General features: G+C 47.1%; 1 protein-coding gene across 14 annotated transcripts in view; it reads right to left on the reverse strand.

Annotated features, from left to right (window-relative positions):
* Nucleotides 1-16,902, reverse strand: part of Pdzd2 (PDZ domain containing 2) — a 365,774-nt gene that overhangs the window by 15,311 nt on the left and 333,561 nt on the right. For all 14 annotated transcript variants that reach the window (XM_058572097.1, XM_046422305.2, XM_058572096.1 and 11 more), the window contains 5 exons: nt 16,285-16,441; nt 14,766-15,568; nt 11,613-11,757; nt 2,046-6,087; nt 1,082-1,199 (listed from right to left, as the gene is read on the reverse strand). In XM_058572097.1, the coding sequence (XP_058428080.1) occupies nt 1,082-1,199; nt 2,046-6,087; nt 11,613-11,757; nt 14,766-15,568; nt 16,285-16,441 (5,265 nt within the window). The remainder of the gene's footprint in view (nt 1-1,081; nt 1,200-2,045; nt 6,088-11,612; nt 11,758-14,765; nt 15,569-16,284; nt 16,442-16,902) is intronic.

A 16,902-nucleotide genomic window follows, 5' to 3' on the forward strand; every position in this document is an offset into this window, starting at 1 on the left:
GGTGCCCAGGTGTTTCCTAACTGCACACACCCAAACCAGTGGGCTGAGACTCTGAGGGGAGGTGAAACTAAAAGGGTATCATCTCCCCTCTTCCCCCCGTGCTCACCGTCCCTGCCAGCTTATTAGCTGCCAGAGCTGGCTAGGTGGGGTGGCATATGCCTGGAACCCTAGCCACTTAGGAAGCTGAGGCGGGAGGATTGCTAGTTCAAGGCCAGCCTGGGTAACTTACTGAGACACTGTCTCAAAAACTAAAAAGGGCTGGGGGTGTGGCTCAGTGGTAGAGCACCCTTGGGTTCAATTCCTAGTATGGCCAAAAAAAAAAAAAAAAAAAAAAAAAAAAATGGCAAGACTGTTAGATAATAAACCTCAAATAGCATCCTTTGGGTAATATTTTAATTTTTAGAACAGTGTTTGTAGATGAAGTTAGTAAGCCAAATACATTACTAGGAAAGAAAAATTTGTTCATATTTGCATTTTCCTAATATTCAACTCTTAGGTTTCGAATTTCTATGAACAGTCCTGAGAAGCTTTTATTCTTCAGAGTAGTATTCTATATGTGATGCCATCCTCTCTTTTGTTATTGTTACATCCGATTCATTTAAAGACTTTATTTGTAATTAGCTCCTTTGTCTTATACAGGGGTTCCCAAACTCCTAGGCCTCAGGATACAAGGAGGACTGTATTGGTGTAACTGTTTCTTTTACCTGCAGGTGGCGCCCTTCACTAGTTAATGTGCACAGTGAAGTGGCTGGAGGGACTTTGTCATTGGAAGCATTTCACAGTCCTGCTTAGAAGCCCCTCTGCAGACAAACTCCAAATCTTGGGGTGGGAAAGGTGGTAACTTGCTACCAGGGAATTAAAGTAGCAGTGACACCAATATGGCATGTGAACTTTCCATGAAGGTCTAGCTTCTGAAGCCAGCTGGCAGCAAACGAGGCAAGAGTCCGACTGAGATGTAGAATTCCCAGCCCAGCCAGGCCTTCCAGGACCAGACGCGCCCTCCTTGGCTGTCAGAGCAGGCGACGGGCACCTGGCCACTAATGCTGCTGCCGTTTTTGTGCACCCTCTGCATTTCACTCACCTCTGATTGTGCTTTCGCTTCCTGAATGAGAGTGAGGGTGGAAGATTTTGATCCCACCGATGACAAAACAGCCTGTAATCTCTGCTGGTCCCCCACTGAGACTTCAAGTTGATCCAAACTAAATAACAAGTATATTTTGAAAACATTAAAGGAGGAAGCAATTTTTCCATTTTCTAAGGATGCATTTGAAATGAATGCTATTCAAATATATGGCAGTTATTTTCTGAGGTGCTGCTGCTTATGTTTTCTTCTCGTTGTAACTCCCACTCCAAACTAAGGGCCCTGAATGCTGAGCAGGAATGTCCTTCACATTGACAATTATTGGGACAATTTTTGACAATAGTAATAGGAGTGCTCTGGGTTCAGGGATTCCTCCAAGATGTTAGGGGATGGATACAGGGGTTTAATAGGACACTCTGACATGTAAAATATTTAATATGTAGGCTCAGGTGAAACATTTAAAATATGCTGGAAATTCCCATTGGACTGCAGTCACTTTCCACAGCCCAGGTTCCCCCCTGAGGTGCAGCCTTCTCTTCCTTCCCATCTCCCTTGCAGGTTGCTTTTGCTTAGTAAGTGCCGTGCCTGGGGAATGTGCTACTCGGGGCAGCATTTTGACAAACTCTTCCCTGCAGGCACTTGTTTCCCGTAACTATATTGAAAACAGAGGAGGCTAAATGCAATGTGGTACTCTGGATTGGATCCTGGAATAGAAAAGGGACATTCGTGGAATTTATTTAGCGGAATCTGAATAGACTTTGTAGTTTGGTTAATAGGATTGCTCAATGTTAATTTCTTACTTTCGACAAATGGACCGTGGTTATGTGAGATGTTAACAACAGTTAGAGCTGGGTGAGAGGTACATGGGAGCTTCCTGTACTACCTTGGCAACTTTCATATGAACTTAAAAACTATTCCAAAATAATGTAAGTTTATTTAAACAAAAGGGAGGGTAGATACTTACTTAACTGACCAGCTTTTTCCAGAAGGCAGGTCCTGGGTGGTTTTACCCACCTCGTTGGCTGAACTGGGTGCTGCAGGCTCACTGGCTGTAGGACTGCTTCTTCCTGGACAGGCCCTGTTTCCACCCTTCCCCGGACATGAAAGGGTGGCCGGTCCATCAAGGCCAGGAAGGCCTGCAGTTGGGGAGCCACTGGGGGAGCCCAGCGACCTCCTGGGGATGATCTCTAGCTGGGTTTTGAAGAGCATGGCGGAGGGCCCTGCGGGGTAGTCCTCGCTGCTGCAGAGCTTGTCAAGGTCGGGCATGCTCAAGGCTCTCAGTTCCTGCAGCTTAGAGCGGGACACAGGGGAGGGCTGGGCGTGGCGCACCGAGGACTTGTTCTTCTTGATGGGAGAGGCTGGAGTCACGGTTGGGGTGGGGATTCCCAGAGGAACAAGCGATTTCTTTTGGTCTGAATCTGGAACCTTGTTCCTGGTCTCTGGTGCATTCTGCCGGGAGACAATCAAAGTCATGCTAGACGGCGACTTGGTCATCGGTGGGAGAAGAGCACCGGATTCACTTTGGCTTTCGCTGCAGGAACTCAAGCTGCGTCTCAGTGACCTCGCTGCTGCATCACTTGGGTAGCCAAGGCTCCCTGAAGTGATGCTGCCAGATGACCGCCTGCCAATGGGAGGCTTGGAGCTTACAGACAAAAATGGGGATGCCCCGGACTTGGTGGTGGGCCGGTCAGAATTGGCCAGGTTCTCAAAAGACTTGATCCTCTGTTTCACAGAGAAAAATGAGGTAGATTCATGGGGCCAGTTCTGCTCATAGTAGTAATGCCTCCTGGTGACTTTGATTTTGTCTGTGACAAGGCAGCTTGTCTCCTGGACTGCGGTGATGTCGCCTTCCTCTATGGTTGGGACATTCTTTGACATTTCCTGCAAAGGCTTGACACTATATACAGCCTGTCCATTGGCCAGGCTGAGAATACTGCCTTTGGATGCCTTTGCCTCAGGGAGACCCGTGCTAGTTACAGGGACCTGGCCATTCCTAGGGGAGCGACCAGGGCTGTGCGGGGAGTGACTCTCCCGTCCGAAATGGCTTGAGAACTGGGCTGGCATGGAGTAGGTCCTGGTGGCTGGCCTTGGGGTGAAGTAGGGATGGTCTTCCCCAGCAGGGGCCATTGGTATGTCATTCTTGGGCATCCGGAGGGAGTCTGACATCAGGCTTGATCTTCCCTGGGAGGGATCTGCCTTTTTAGCAGGCAGTTGAGGGGAGGAGGAGGAAGCCAGTTTGGCCACACTGAAGGATCGTTGCATTTCCTGCTCCACCTGGGGGGCAGGAGGCACGAGTGAGGATGGATGATTTGGGGATGATTCCACTGACTGGTGGAATCTGATTTTACTCTTCTCCTGACAGTTGCCCTGGGCCAAGAACCCTCCCTGTCTGTCACTTTCAGCAGGCTTGTCACCACATGCATTCTTTGGCATTCTTTCAGAAGAAATCTCAACTATTTTCAGCTGGTTTGTTCTTTCCAGGGGATCACTAGCAATTCTCTTGCTTCCTTTTTCACTGGTCCCCCTGGGTTGGGCTGCATCTGACACTGAGACCATCTGACTGGATGTGCGTGGCTCACTCTGTCTGACCCCTGCCAGGGACACACTGCTCCTGGACGCTGCGGGACTCACCAGCCCAGAGACAGCACAGGGTGCCTTGCCCTCTGGTCCACACCTGGGAGATCTGGGGGTCGCTGGGCAACCTCTGGTGGATTCTGAGTGGATAGCCGCGTGGAACCGGTTATACGTGCTTTGTTCAGGAAGCGTCTTTGGGGAGGTCAGGGGGGAAATGAATGTGCTGATGCTCGTGTCTGATGCGGAGGCCTTCAGTGACCCGGAGGCAGCCAGTGGTGGCCTGCTCTCCAGCACACACTGGGGAGCCTGGGGGGTGTCTGTGGTGTTTTTGTCATGTTCTTCTTGGTCAGCTATGTGAAACCGGTGTGACGCTCCCTTGGAAAGCATTCTGTGGGAGGTCTGGGGTGAAATTAAGGATTTCCTGTGGTCTGCCCCACCAGCCTTAGCAGGATTAGCAGCAGGGGCCTCAGAGCAGACTTTGCTTTTGCTTTTGATGCTGAGTCTCCTCAGCTTCGGGCCGCACTTGGGTTTCTGACAGTTACTTAAAAGTGTTTCCACCGAACCCTTTTTAGTTGAATCTTTATTTTCAAGATTGATTTTGAGCGGAGGAGGGCTATTAGGTATGGCAACCCCCTTTTTGTGGTTTGAGCTCAACATCTGAATTTTGGAGTCGGGACTTCTGGCTGGCATGGTGGAGTAGTCCTTCTCTGGTTTGCTCTGTCCGTGTGAACCTTGGCTATTTTTATTTATTTCTTTAAACCAGGCCATGATGGGCCTCCTGGAGATCATTTTTCGTTTCTGCAGCAAGTCATCCAGGTCTTGACTCTCCGAGATGTGTAGGTCTGCCAAAACAGACTCTCCGTTCTTTGGGATGTCCACACTGAAGGGGTACACGTTTTCAGTGGTGTCTGCCTTTGTTTCTTGTCTGTCTGGGTTTTTGTCATCCAGCCAGTCATGTCCCAGACCATTCACCACGTGAGGGGAGCCGAGCGTGACTGGTGGGTCGTGCCTCACAACTTTAGAAGGTTGGCCGTTCACTTCCATAGTTTCTTCTGCACACAGAGTCCTGTGACTCTGTGAAATGCTCATCTCCGCAGGAGTTTCCTGCTCCTGAGCCCTCAGATCCAGGAGTGAAAACATCTGGGGAGAGTTTGGGCTGGAAGTGCAGGAGGCTCCTGGCAAGAAGGACGCTGTCTCGCAGGGGTCTCCCAGGGACTCGCTCAGCGCACTGTGCTTCAACGGCAGAACTTTGGCTAACGCCGGGCAGGGTGCAGCCTGAGCGGGAGTCGTCGAGGGTGGATTGGGGTGACCATTCGTGGAACAAATTTCAATTTGTTCCTCCTCAGACTCCGTAGGATCTTCCTTGGGAGAAGACCCATGAGAACGAGGCTGTGACCAGCTGTCCCTGGTGGAAGCTTGTGGGGCTTCAGTGAGTGACTCGGAGTCGGAAGAGGAGTCCTCGGCATCTCCATACATGGAGGAGAGAGATGGCTCTGTACTGTCGCCCAGGCCTGACAGGGAGTTACTGTCTTCATGAAAGCTGCTAAAATTTCTAGAGTAGTTGCTCAGAAAGTTTTTGTTCACAGTAAAATGTTTATTGGGATTAATGGAATCTAAAACTGAAGGCTGGGAGGCCCACAGTGGGGCTGTTGGGGAAGCAGTGGCCAAGGCCTTCCTGGGGGAGGATGTCTGGTCACCTGTGACTGGAAGAGCATGCTGGGAACTGCCACCTCCAGCTCCTGCCTGCAGCATAACCTGAGAACTGCCTTGGTGACCCCTGCCTCCCCCTTTCTGAGAAGACTGAGGCCTCACTTCAGAAGCCTCTGACTCCTTGATGAATCTGTCAATGTCTGTCACCAGGCTCTCTCTGCTCCCCAGTGGGCAGCAGTGCCCAGAGACCCCATCACACGTGTCGCTGGTCTTGTCAGAGGGCACTGGCAGGGAGGGGCTGGCCCGTGACACCCTTGCAGACACAGCATCTGTGACCTCAAGCAGAGTGGCCTCCTGGGGGGTCTCAGGGGCTTGGTCTTCTGAGGATTTGGAGCCCTTGCAGTGGGTGGCTGGAGTTCCTCGACTCTGCTCCTGGGATATGAGGTCTTGTGGCAGGAGGGCACTGGCTGGTGTTGCTTCCTCGGCCCCAGGTCCCACAACTCTGGGGGCAGCTGCCTTTCTGGTGGTGCCGTGGCAGCTGGCCAGAGTCTTGCTGAAGTCAGGAGGGGTCACTGCCTTCTCCTCTGGGGGTGTGCTGCACTCGTGGGGGACCATCACAGCAGATCTGCCCTGGGCCTCAGGCTCCACGAGCCTGGGCAACACAGGCTGGCCAGCCTTCTCAGGCCTGCTGACTTGCCATGCATCCGTGGAGGTCTTGCTGAGATCAGGATGGGTGGCCTCCTTTCCTGGGGAAGGGAGCAGGGCCGGAGGGCTGTTTGGTCCTGTGTGGAGAACAAAAAGTGGAGTGGTAGAGAAGATGAAGGGGCAAAGGGAGGAAAACAGAAGCCCTTGCAATGAAAAGAGAACCATAAACAATCTCAGCCTTTTTTTCTTTTCTTTCTTTTTTTTTAGGAGGACATTCCACAGCCTACACGTGGGCCTTCTTGTCTGTCTGTTTTTGTCTCTCAAATTACAGAGCGCTCACATCCAGCAAACACCACACTGCTTCAGCGGCCCCAAAATAACTCAGACGAGCTGGCAGAATGAGCGTGTGAGCCTGCCCATTTTTCTCTTTCTTGGTGATTTCTGAGGACGGGGGACACCAGAAATCCTTGGGTTTCTTTACACCATCTGCTCTTTGACAGCAGAAGCTCAGGAGGAGTGGAGCGGTTGTTCTGTGCGATGCCTGAGATTTGGGGTGGACTCGGCAGAGCCTCGCATCTCACCCAGTCCCAGCATCTGGCCCATCAGGTGAGGGTTGTCCCTCAGGCTGTGAGACGGGAGGGACAGGGTACAGCATAAGAAAGTCTAATCTCTGAATTTAGAGGCCTCCTTTTAGCTTAAGAGATGCTACCCAGAGACAGATGCTGTGGATGGGACTCAGGGCTACGTCTACTTGGGGCCTTGGCATGTCTTGAGGCTCAGCACAGTGGGGCTAGAAGGCTGAGCTATTGCAGGAAGCCTCCACGGAGCGGGTAGGGGCTGGAGGGGTGCTCACGAGGACAGTTTGGGCACAGCGATGGGAAGGAAGGTGAGAAAGGCAACGGAATGAAAGCACAGAGGTAAGAAAGCATGGACGCTCATGGTGGCAGGAAACGGGGTACTTAAGTCACTCATGGGACATGTTTCAAGACCCACTCTATCCTGCAGGTGGCTCCTTGGAAAGCCCTGCATACTCTTGGGCTAATCTATCCACCTCTGGTACATAGCACCTGGCAACGGGGTTGGTGGGGAGATTGGCATAAAAAAGAACCAGGATTAGCAGTTTTCTTGGGGTCATAGGTCGGAGTGCAAAGCTCAGTCACATGAATGCTCTTGGTTTGAGAACAGTCATCTACCCCAAATGTCACATTCATCCCTCATCTCTCACATAAAATCATCCTAACTACGCTCTCCCCCCTCCTGAAGTTCCTTTGTGAATAATTATGAAGTAATTGTTAGGACTTAGCACTACGAGTTTTTCCAGTAATGAAGGTCGGCACCATGCTAAGACTCCCTCAGGCACTTAGTTTTCCTCCCAACACTGTGGGGAATGCCCTGTGACCATCGGCCCTGGGCAGACGAAGATGGAGCTGCTGAGTGGTTCAGCAGCATGTCAAAGGTCACAGTTCACAGGTGATGTAACTGGATCTACAGCCACGCTGTAGACTGAACCCTAACCCTGTGGCCTCTGTGTTGACAGCATGTGGCAATAGCAAGTATGGATCTCTGAGACAGGCACCGAGATTCCTGGATCCTCTGGGGAGGCCAGGGCCCTTCAGAGAGCCAGATCCAGTGGTGTTCTCTGCTCAGCCTTTCCTGGACTCCCAAAGCATAATTTTCCTGCTTTTACTAACACCAAATACAGGGAGCAATGAGACAAGAGGAGCAGATTGAGTTTTCAATTTCAGATTCACTCACTGAATACACCCCTCCCAGGCAAGTTGTGCAATAGCAAAGTGTGAATCTTGAAGGGTTTTATTTGAGGGAGATTAAGTTACGTGCAGGCAGCCTTATATCATCTTCCAAAATAATGCTTCATTTGGAAACTCCCCAAATGCCTAGTAATGGGCACAGCCCTGGGACAAAGGCCCAGGAGCTGTCACTCATGGTTTGTAGTGTGGAAGGACTTGGGGACATCAGTGTAGCTTCCTCACTCAAGAAGGCTGCATTTGTGCTGCTGTGGAGGGGCTAGGGCATGGGACAGGCTGCAGGGGACTGTATTGATCACACAGGCTTAGGATCAGTCTTGTCACCCCAGCAGACTGCTCAATTATCTTCTGTCTGAGGCAAAAAAAGGTTGTTAGGTACAGGTGAACACTGGAGTACTTTGTCCCCCCCCTCCCAAGAAACAGCATAGGACTGTGAGTGATATATTTTACACATACTCATGTATGCACAACAGGACTAAAAGACTAGATAGTGGGCTGGGGACATAGTTCAGTGGTAGGGCACTTGACCAGAGTGTATGAGGACCTGAGTTCCATACTAGCAGCATACGTTAAAAAAAAAAAAAAAAGATGTATAGCAAAATGTTAATAGAGTTTTTTCCCCACCCTGGGGCTTAGATGATTTTTATGCTAACAATTTCTCTATTAACTATTATTTTCTCAGTTTTTAAAAATAATAATCATGTATGCATTTCATGAGAGTTATTTAAAAATTTAGTGGCAAACAAGGACTTCTACACTCCCCACACTGCTTTGGGCTGCCTCTTCCTCCTGGTTTCTAAGAGCTACCCACTAGGGGTCAGTTCCATCTGCCTGGGCTCAACGTCAGACCTCCCCACCGGTACATTTGCTTGGTTGGCCGATCACTCCTGTGTACAATAGCAAGTGGATCTTTATTCCTTTCTAGAAAGTTTCTTCGAAAAATCGTGTTGTTTGCATGTCTGTGTACATGCATGTATCCAACTGCATGTATATTATATTCTAGGCAGTGAAATATGTGTATTTTTCCTTAGAAAAATCATGTGCATAAAATTTATTGAGTGTATATTGTATACTAGACAGGCCTCCAAGTGTTATCTGTGAAAAACTTCATTGATTCCTCCAAAAAACAAAACAAAACAAAAAAAACACCCCTAAAACCATGGGGTGGGCAACCTAGGATATGAGTGACTTGCCCAGGGTCAATTCCCTGGTCAAACTTTGAAGCTTGGACTTGAACCCAGGGAGCCTGCAGGTGGTGCCACAGGCTTCACTATCATGCTGCACGTACATTGTTTTGGAATCTTAAAAAGGATTAAAAGAAAAAAAGGTAAGGTGTTCCTTCTTTATCAGTTAAGCATTCTGGGATCTTTACATAAAAAAATAATATATTTTGAAGAATATTCTTCCTACATATTGAAAAGTAGCTAAGCTACTTATAATCAAATGAGAAGAAAGAAAGCTTTGATTAACAGTCAATTTCTCGGCAGGACCAACTTTTTGACTAGGAAGGAGAAATAGAAATCCACAAAAAGGATTCAGAAGCTCTGATAAAATTGTAGGGATGATGCTATCTATCTATCTATCTATTTATTTGTTTTTATTTTGCCATGCTGGGAATTGAACCCAAGGCTTCACACATGATAAGCATGTGATCTGTTACTGACCTACATTCCCAGACCTTTTTTATTTTATTAAGAGATATGGAGCTAGGTGTGGTGGTGCACACCTGTAATCCCAGTGGCTCAAGAGGCTGAGGCAGGAGGATCACGAATTCAAAGCCAGCCTCAGCAAAAAGTGAGGCACTAAGCAACTCAATGAGACCCTATCTCTAAAGAAAATACAAAAATGGGCTGGACACTCAGTGGCTGAGTGTCCCTGAGTTCAACCCCTGGTACCTCCCTGCCTCCCCTCTAAAAGAGACATGGAGACAAGGTCTTGATAAGTTGCCCAGGTTGGCCTCAAGCTTGCGATCCTTCCTGCCTCAGCCTCTTGAGCAGCTGGGATTAGCAGTGTGTACCATCAAGTCTGGCTTGGGACCAGGTAAAATGTGTAATACTTCTCATACACCCCAAAAGCCTAGAGGGTGCCAGGGTGTCACTATAACTCAACAGTCAGTCCTCATAATGAGGACCCTGACATTTAAGAATTGGGTGATAATGGGTATCATGAATTATATGTTAATTGAACATAGCACAAATACTAAGTATCGGTTCCTGGCACAGTGTTAACTGGTTGCTCAGTGAATGCCCAGGAGACAAGTTGCTCCTTTCTCAGGGCTCATCATCTCTAGGGAGTCCAGAGAGGGGGAGACAGGCGAGCACCCACACACCTGCAGTGGGAAGGGTCAGAAGCTGTAACACACGGGGAAGGCAGTTCTTCTGTGGGGGGGAAGTGGGGAGGGGTAGGCTTGATGTCTCTCTACATGGAATATAACCCAGGAGAAATTTACATGCAAACACCCACTTATTTAAGTCACAAACGCACAGAATTAAGGAAAACGTCCTCATGTGGAAAGAGAAAGGAGAGGATTTCTGCATTAGGCTGGTGATTAAAAAAATGCCCCTTTGTTGCCCCTCCCCTTCAATTCCAGAGCAAATGTCCCTTCCAAGGAAACTTCCAGAGGATCCTTTTATAGAATATTCACTCTTCAAATGGGTGGTTGATGCTGGCCTCAGATCAAGCATTCTTTTGAAAGGTGACCCCGAGGGCTTCCTCCATATAACTTATCTTCCCTCAAATAAAACCCCTTAAAGCTAACACACTTTGCAAAAGTCAGGCTGTTAATAAAATTGGTTGTTCACATTGGGTCAGTGAGTGAGTGTGAACCGTAAAGAACAGAAACCAGGGTAACAGCCTCATCCACAGGAGGACAAAGAGCCACAGATCACAAAGCATCAGGGACCTGTATTTTTTCTGTGAGTGGCCATCAAAATATCGGGAGGATATTCTGAGTTTCCAAATTTTTTATTTATAAGGACAGCCCTACCAAGTGGGGCTTCTCATGTCCCTCTTCTGCCATAGTTGCTCACCAGAGAGCAGGAACTGCAATAGGCAAAGACTCTCTGGTGGCAGCTGCAGAGGGATTGCCAGCACTTCAGAGGCCCTCCAGCGGTTCTCAGCCACTGAGAAAAGTGTCCCCACCAAAGTGCAAGTTTAGAAGACAAATTTGCAACTTCCACTAAAAAGGCTGACAAGTTATTGAAATTCAGCCTGACTAGAAACATCTCATTCTGCAACATTATTCTGGATGACTACAAGATGCTAGGTGGTCACATTGATTTTGACATGATTTCTGCTTCCACAACATCACTCCATCTCTCATCAACACTTTTTCCAATATTTGTTTTTTTTTACTTTCCCTGGTGGAGGTTTTTGTCGCCATTCTCAGTGCACTTGATTTCACATAAGCAGTGTGTTGAGATTCTGAAGGGTGGAAAATCCTTGTGTTTTATCTCATGTCTCATTTGTGACACATTTTTGGGAAAATAGTACTGATGCCTGAAAATGGATGCCATCGACATGGAATTAAAACTATGAAGTTAGAATCCCAGCGGCTTGGGAGGCTGAGGCAGGAGGATCTTGAGTTCAAAGCCAGGCTCAGCAAACGTGAGGCGCTAAACAACTCAGTGAGACCCTGTCTCCAAATAAATATAAAACAGGGCTGGGGATGTGGCTCAGTGGCCAAGTGCCCCTGAGTTCAATCGTCAATACCAAAAAAAAAAAAGGTATAAAGTTAGACACAATGGTCTAGTCAAATTGTTAAGTGAAGGCAGCATTTAAACATCATAAATTCGCATAAGAAGTTTTTCCCTCCTCAAAATTATCCACTTGTAATACTTTTATTAGGGTGTGTGCCTTGCTACTTTTAAATTTAACAAATGATAAATTAATCTCACCAGTCACAGGCTGTTGCCCCCACTCTGGTGCAGCTTCGGGTGGGTTCTCTGTGAGATGTCCGGGGTCAGGGTGACACAGAATACTGGCTGGCCCACAGTCAATCGGGACACATCCATCCCCAGGGGTCAGCTTCCCCAGAGGTTCCTGGTACAATTACAACCACAAGTCACTGCTGATGGCTTTCAGGTTTTCTGCATCATAAGACAACATCATACAGAGCAGAGGAGAGTGGTTTGAGAAAAGTCAGAAGAGGCTGGAGTAGGAGCCAGGAGATCTGGACCTGAAAGGAGCGTGGTCTTGTTCCTCTGACCCAAGACCCAGTTTCCTCAGCTTTAAAATGGGAATGATAAGTCTCACTATGGAGGTTTTTTTAATTTTTTATTTTTTTGTAGTTGTGGATGGACAGAATGCCATTGTTTATTTTTATGTGGTGCCGAGGATTGAACCCAGGGCCTCACACATGTGAGGCAGGTGCTCTGCCTCTGAGCCACAGCCTCAGCCCTCACAATGGGGTTTTAAATAAAAGATGCTTAAGTGAGAATAGCTATAAAATGGCATATAAAAGGCTCCCGAGATGGAAGGCAGTATTATTATAATACTATTTAGAGATTTCCAAGACTGTAAAGTCAATTCCTTAGCTTAGTAGTGAGGGAAACGACAAATCTGGCTAAATGAAACTGACATTTAATATTTTAAGATTTCTCTCAGGCCAAGTGTCAATGACTTTATCCTGCTTTCTTCTATCCTACTCTTCGTTGAGGAAAAAAAAATTATTTTTTGAACTTATTAGAAAGTTAAATCGGATTTATTTGGAATTTATCTACTGAATTTGAGTCAGAAAGTGGCCCAAGGGTGGCGGCAAAGAAGAGAAGTGAGAGGTACAGTGTGTCCGAGCAACTCTTGTAAAAATTCATTTTTTAAAATGTCAATTACCAGGGGAGGGGAACCTTCCTAGCATTTAACTCCATTCAGGTTCAGTAAGGTAAGGTAAGTGTAAGGTAAAAGCAGTGGCAGAGTTTTGGAATGGGACAGAGGTGGCCGTCACATGCACCCACGGCCATTGAACTGTGTACTTTAAAATGGTTAATTTTACATTATGTACATTTTGCCTGAATAAAAAGAATTAAATAAAAGCAATAGAAAACCTACTCATCAAAGCTTTTCTCTGGTTTTGATTTTTTAAAAATATTTTTTAGACATTGATGGACCTTTGTTTTATTCATTTATTTATATGTGGTGCTGAGAATCGAATCCAGTGTCTCGCACATGTGAGGCAAGCGCTCGACCACTGAGCCACAACTCCAGCCCCCTGGCTTTGCTTTCAACTTCCAATATTTGAGGATACTTCAGAGCAATGCATTCTATTTTTTTTGTATATCATTAAATTAAATTTTGGAACAAAAAGTTTTGTGAGAAAAATTCTTTTGCATCAGTTTTAAATGCTGCTCAAAAGTTCTTATTGAGAATATAATTTCAAAAGTACAAAAGGCTCCTATTTTTAATAGATAGACATCATTATGAATAAAAATCCTGATCTGGTGTTCTATAGTTATCCAAAACTGATTATGATACTTTTTGAAAAAAATGGAACATACCCATTGTTTAAACATTATTTTATAAAATATAGGTTGGAAAAAGAAAAAAACCAAAACTCATGCTGGTTAGAGGTAAGATATAATTTGAGGGGAAAAAAAGATGTATATTTCTACTTTTAATTTATTTTACTTTTGAGGCTGGGGATTTAACCCAGGGGTGCTTAACCACTGAACTAGATCCCCAGCCCTTTTCATTTTTAATTTTATGGCAGGGTCTCACTAAGTGCTTAGGGCCCCGCTAAGTTGCTGAAGCTGGCTTTGAACCTACAATCCTCCTGCCTCCACGTTTCAAGTCTTTGGGATTACAGGCATGTGCCATGACACCCAGTTTTTGTTTTTGTTTTAAATAGGGTTGGAAAAAAGGACTTCTGATCTCATATAGTGTTTTTGATTTTTCATTTCTGGATCTATTTACATGTATTTTTACATAAGCCAATTAACATCTTCAAATATGGCCTGATTAAGTCACCTCAGGTTGTTTGCTCAGAGATAAAGAGAAATTATTTATGTTGAGCAGATTAATAAACAACATTAATTCCTCTCTCCTTGTTAAAGAAGAGGTATATATCAAAATATAAAAAAATGAACAATTTGATAATTCTAACCAAGTAGTAACAAAAAATTAACTTGCATCTAATGTGGGTGCATTATAAATTTCTAAATGATTATAACCCCCCTTATTCACGTGACATAATAATAATCAAGCTATAGTAAGGACCACTCATAACCTTATCAGTGGAAGAGAATCCCCTCGAACATAGATTTGGTGGCTCCCCCAACTCCGACCTGACCAGGCAGACAGCACCAGCCCTGTTTTACAGCCAGAATGGAGGCTCAAAAAGGCTCAATAACCCTGTAATCCCAGCGGCTTGGGAAGCTGAGGCAGGAAAATCGTGAGTTGAAAGCCAGCCTCAGCAAAAGCGAGGTGCTAAGCAACTCAGTGAGACCCTGTCTCTAAGTAAAATACAAAATAGGGCTGGGGATGTGGCTAATGGTTGATTGCCCCTGATTTCAATCCCCGGTAACCACCCCCCACCGCCCCCCCACCCCAATAAAAAGACTCAGTAACTTGCCTAAGTAGTCACTCAACTTATACCAATTAGTCAGTGGAGCAGTTGGTACCAGGCCCAGGGCTTTGCTCCACCCACACCATACTGCCTTTCCATCCTCCACTAGAGGCCCTGTGTACAGGTAAGGGAGCAATCGCTTTTAGCTGAATGACCTCAGGACTGATGACCTACCAATATGCTAATAGGCTCCCATTAAATGAATGACTCTCCCGAAAGATATTTCTCCTGTCAACATCTTTTTTTTTTTTTAATATTTACTTTAGTTGTAGATGGACACAATACCTTTATTCTATTGATTTACTTTTATGTGGTGCTGAGAATCGAACGCAGTGCCTCACACATGCAAGGCGAGTGCTCTACTACTGAGCTACACCCCAGACCAGCATCCTTTTTGTTGAGGTGGATTTCCCTGTGCTTACCAACAGAGCCCCTATTCAGTCACACAATATTCACTTAGATTCAAAGTAACCAAGAGAAAGTCAGTTACCTCCTTGGCAGTTCCATCTGGTAGAAGACCAGTGACAGTCTCTTTGAAGGCAGTGGCCTGGATTTTTACATCCTGACCACATGGTCCATCAGCCTTGTCAGTCAGGGACTCTGTCTCTGAGCAGCTGGACTCTGCCTCGGGCCTCTTGCAGTGTGGGCTGACCCTGGCCACTGGTTTGTGCCTGGACATCAGGTTTTCACTCTTCTGGGGGGGAATAGGGTTCTCTGTGCTCTTCACACTCTGGGTATCTATATGGACTTTGTATTCCAATTTGGGTGAACTTCTGGATCCTGACAGTTCCTTTCTTCCTGAGCCTCCAGGGCTATTCCTTGGGACCTCTGCAGAACCCAGCAGGCTGGTTGCCTGGGAAGCAGCATCCACCATACCCTCTGGAACACTCTCCTCCAAGTACAACGAGCTGCCCAGGAGGGGCACTGAGGAGGCCTTGCTGACCTGTGTTTTCTGGCGTTGCTCCTCTTGCTTGTTGACATCCGTGATCTTGGGAGACGTCACCAAGGCATGCTTAGAGTGGTCTTCTGTCAGAGGCCTGCTGGGACCTGGCAGGGATCCTGGGAGGGAAACGCAGTCACCTTCTCTGCTGAACTCTTCCTCATCGCTGCCATCGTTGGCGTCGTAGCAGCCCACCCTTCTCTGGCGGAGCAGAGGGTTCCTGAGGACCTGTGGACTTCCAGGAAGACTGGCTTGTCTGGCAACTGTCACCTGCTTGTGGAAGAGCCCAGAGGTCCTCTGGCTTCCCAGAGACACAAGGCTGTTGGCCCTGGCTTTTCCTGGTTCCTTGTGAGCTGGAGGAGGCAGAGAGAAAAGTCAAATGAAACCAAGTTCCTGAATCTGGCCTGGTCTGATAATGGAATCCCATCACAACACAGGAGCATTCGGTGTTCACAACTGCAGACACTCAACCTCTGACCCCTGGACACCGTGCTTAAGTGACATGACGTCTTAGGCTCTATTCAGAGTGGATGGCCAGCCTATGGCTCCCCTTTTCCTTCTGGTATCCCCCACCCTTTTATCCCTAGCCCTCTGGATAATTTAACGTAGACTGTGTGCTGTCTGGAGACAGAGACTTGTAACTCTTTGATTTCCATGATGTCTCACAGGTTGCTGGGGTCCAACCTAAATGCTGCTGTGGATAATTCCTCTCTAGAAGGAATTATCCAATGATGTGTCCCCCATACCTGGGCCTTTCCATCACCTGAGGTCCCTCCATCTGCATCATGGGGTAGCCAACCTTCCCCACCTGGGAATGGAGTCTGCACTCAGCCCATTTACTGTCCACTTGAGTGGCCCATCATTACAGTGGCTGCATCTACCAAGAGTAAACTGTGTTTAGTCAGGGTGGAAAGATGACCTCTGTTCATCCAGAGGCATGCTTTCCAGTTCTCCATTCACATTTTAGCACCAGGGAAGTTAAACCACCATAGCCTCCAGTGGAGAGGTGCAAACTAGCACTTGGTTATTGGAATGCAGAGCCCAGGGCCCACTGGGGCTTCCTGCTTACTGGAGGAGCTGGGAGGCAGGCTGCCGTCCTCGGAGGCACTGCAGCTACTTCCTGGGTGATCCTCATCCTCAGAGCCGGCCACCATGAAGTCTGACAAGGGGCCCTGGACATCGTGGGCAAAGTACTGGGAGAATTCAGATTCAGAAATAAGGGAGTCCTGTTGGAGAAGAAAATGCTGGATGTCTCCGCTTTCTCAGAAAATGCACCAGAAGCAGATTATTTGAAACTAATTACTTCCTATCTTTGCAAGAACACTTTGTTCTAATCCACGGTCATTCAAAACAGCTGTGATAGTAAACGCCCATCTCCATTTACTTTTCAGAATGGCTAAATTAACGATTACAGAATAAAAAGGTGACTGCTGTTGCCAGACCCTGGTTTTAGAGGTTTGGGGGTGGTGGTGGTCACATTTTTGGCAATGATCATGAAAGCCACAGCAGTAGTTTATCAACCATCCCAGGAAACACACTGGAGGAAGGGATAAGAACACAGAATGAAATCCCAAGCCAACGGGCCCAGCCAGTTGATTGGGGGTGGGGAGAACTCTGCGCCCAGATCGAGTGGGATTTAGAGATGTTCCACCATTTCCTTAAAGTCACAGGTCCCCCAAAACTCAGG

This window comes from Marmota monax, unplaced genomic scaffold, assembly GCF_021218885.2.
Source record: "Marmota monax isolate L192 unplaced genomic scaffold, Marmota_monax_Labrador192_F-V1.1 WCK01_AAM20220418_F8-fsc00077, whole genome shotgun sequence".
NCBI lineage: Eukaryota > Metazoa > Chordata > Mammalia > Rodentia > Sciuridae > Marmota > Marmota monax.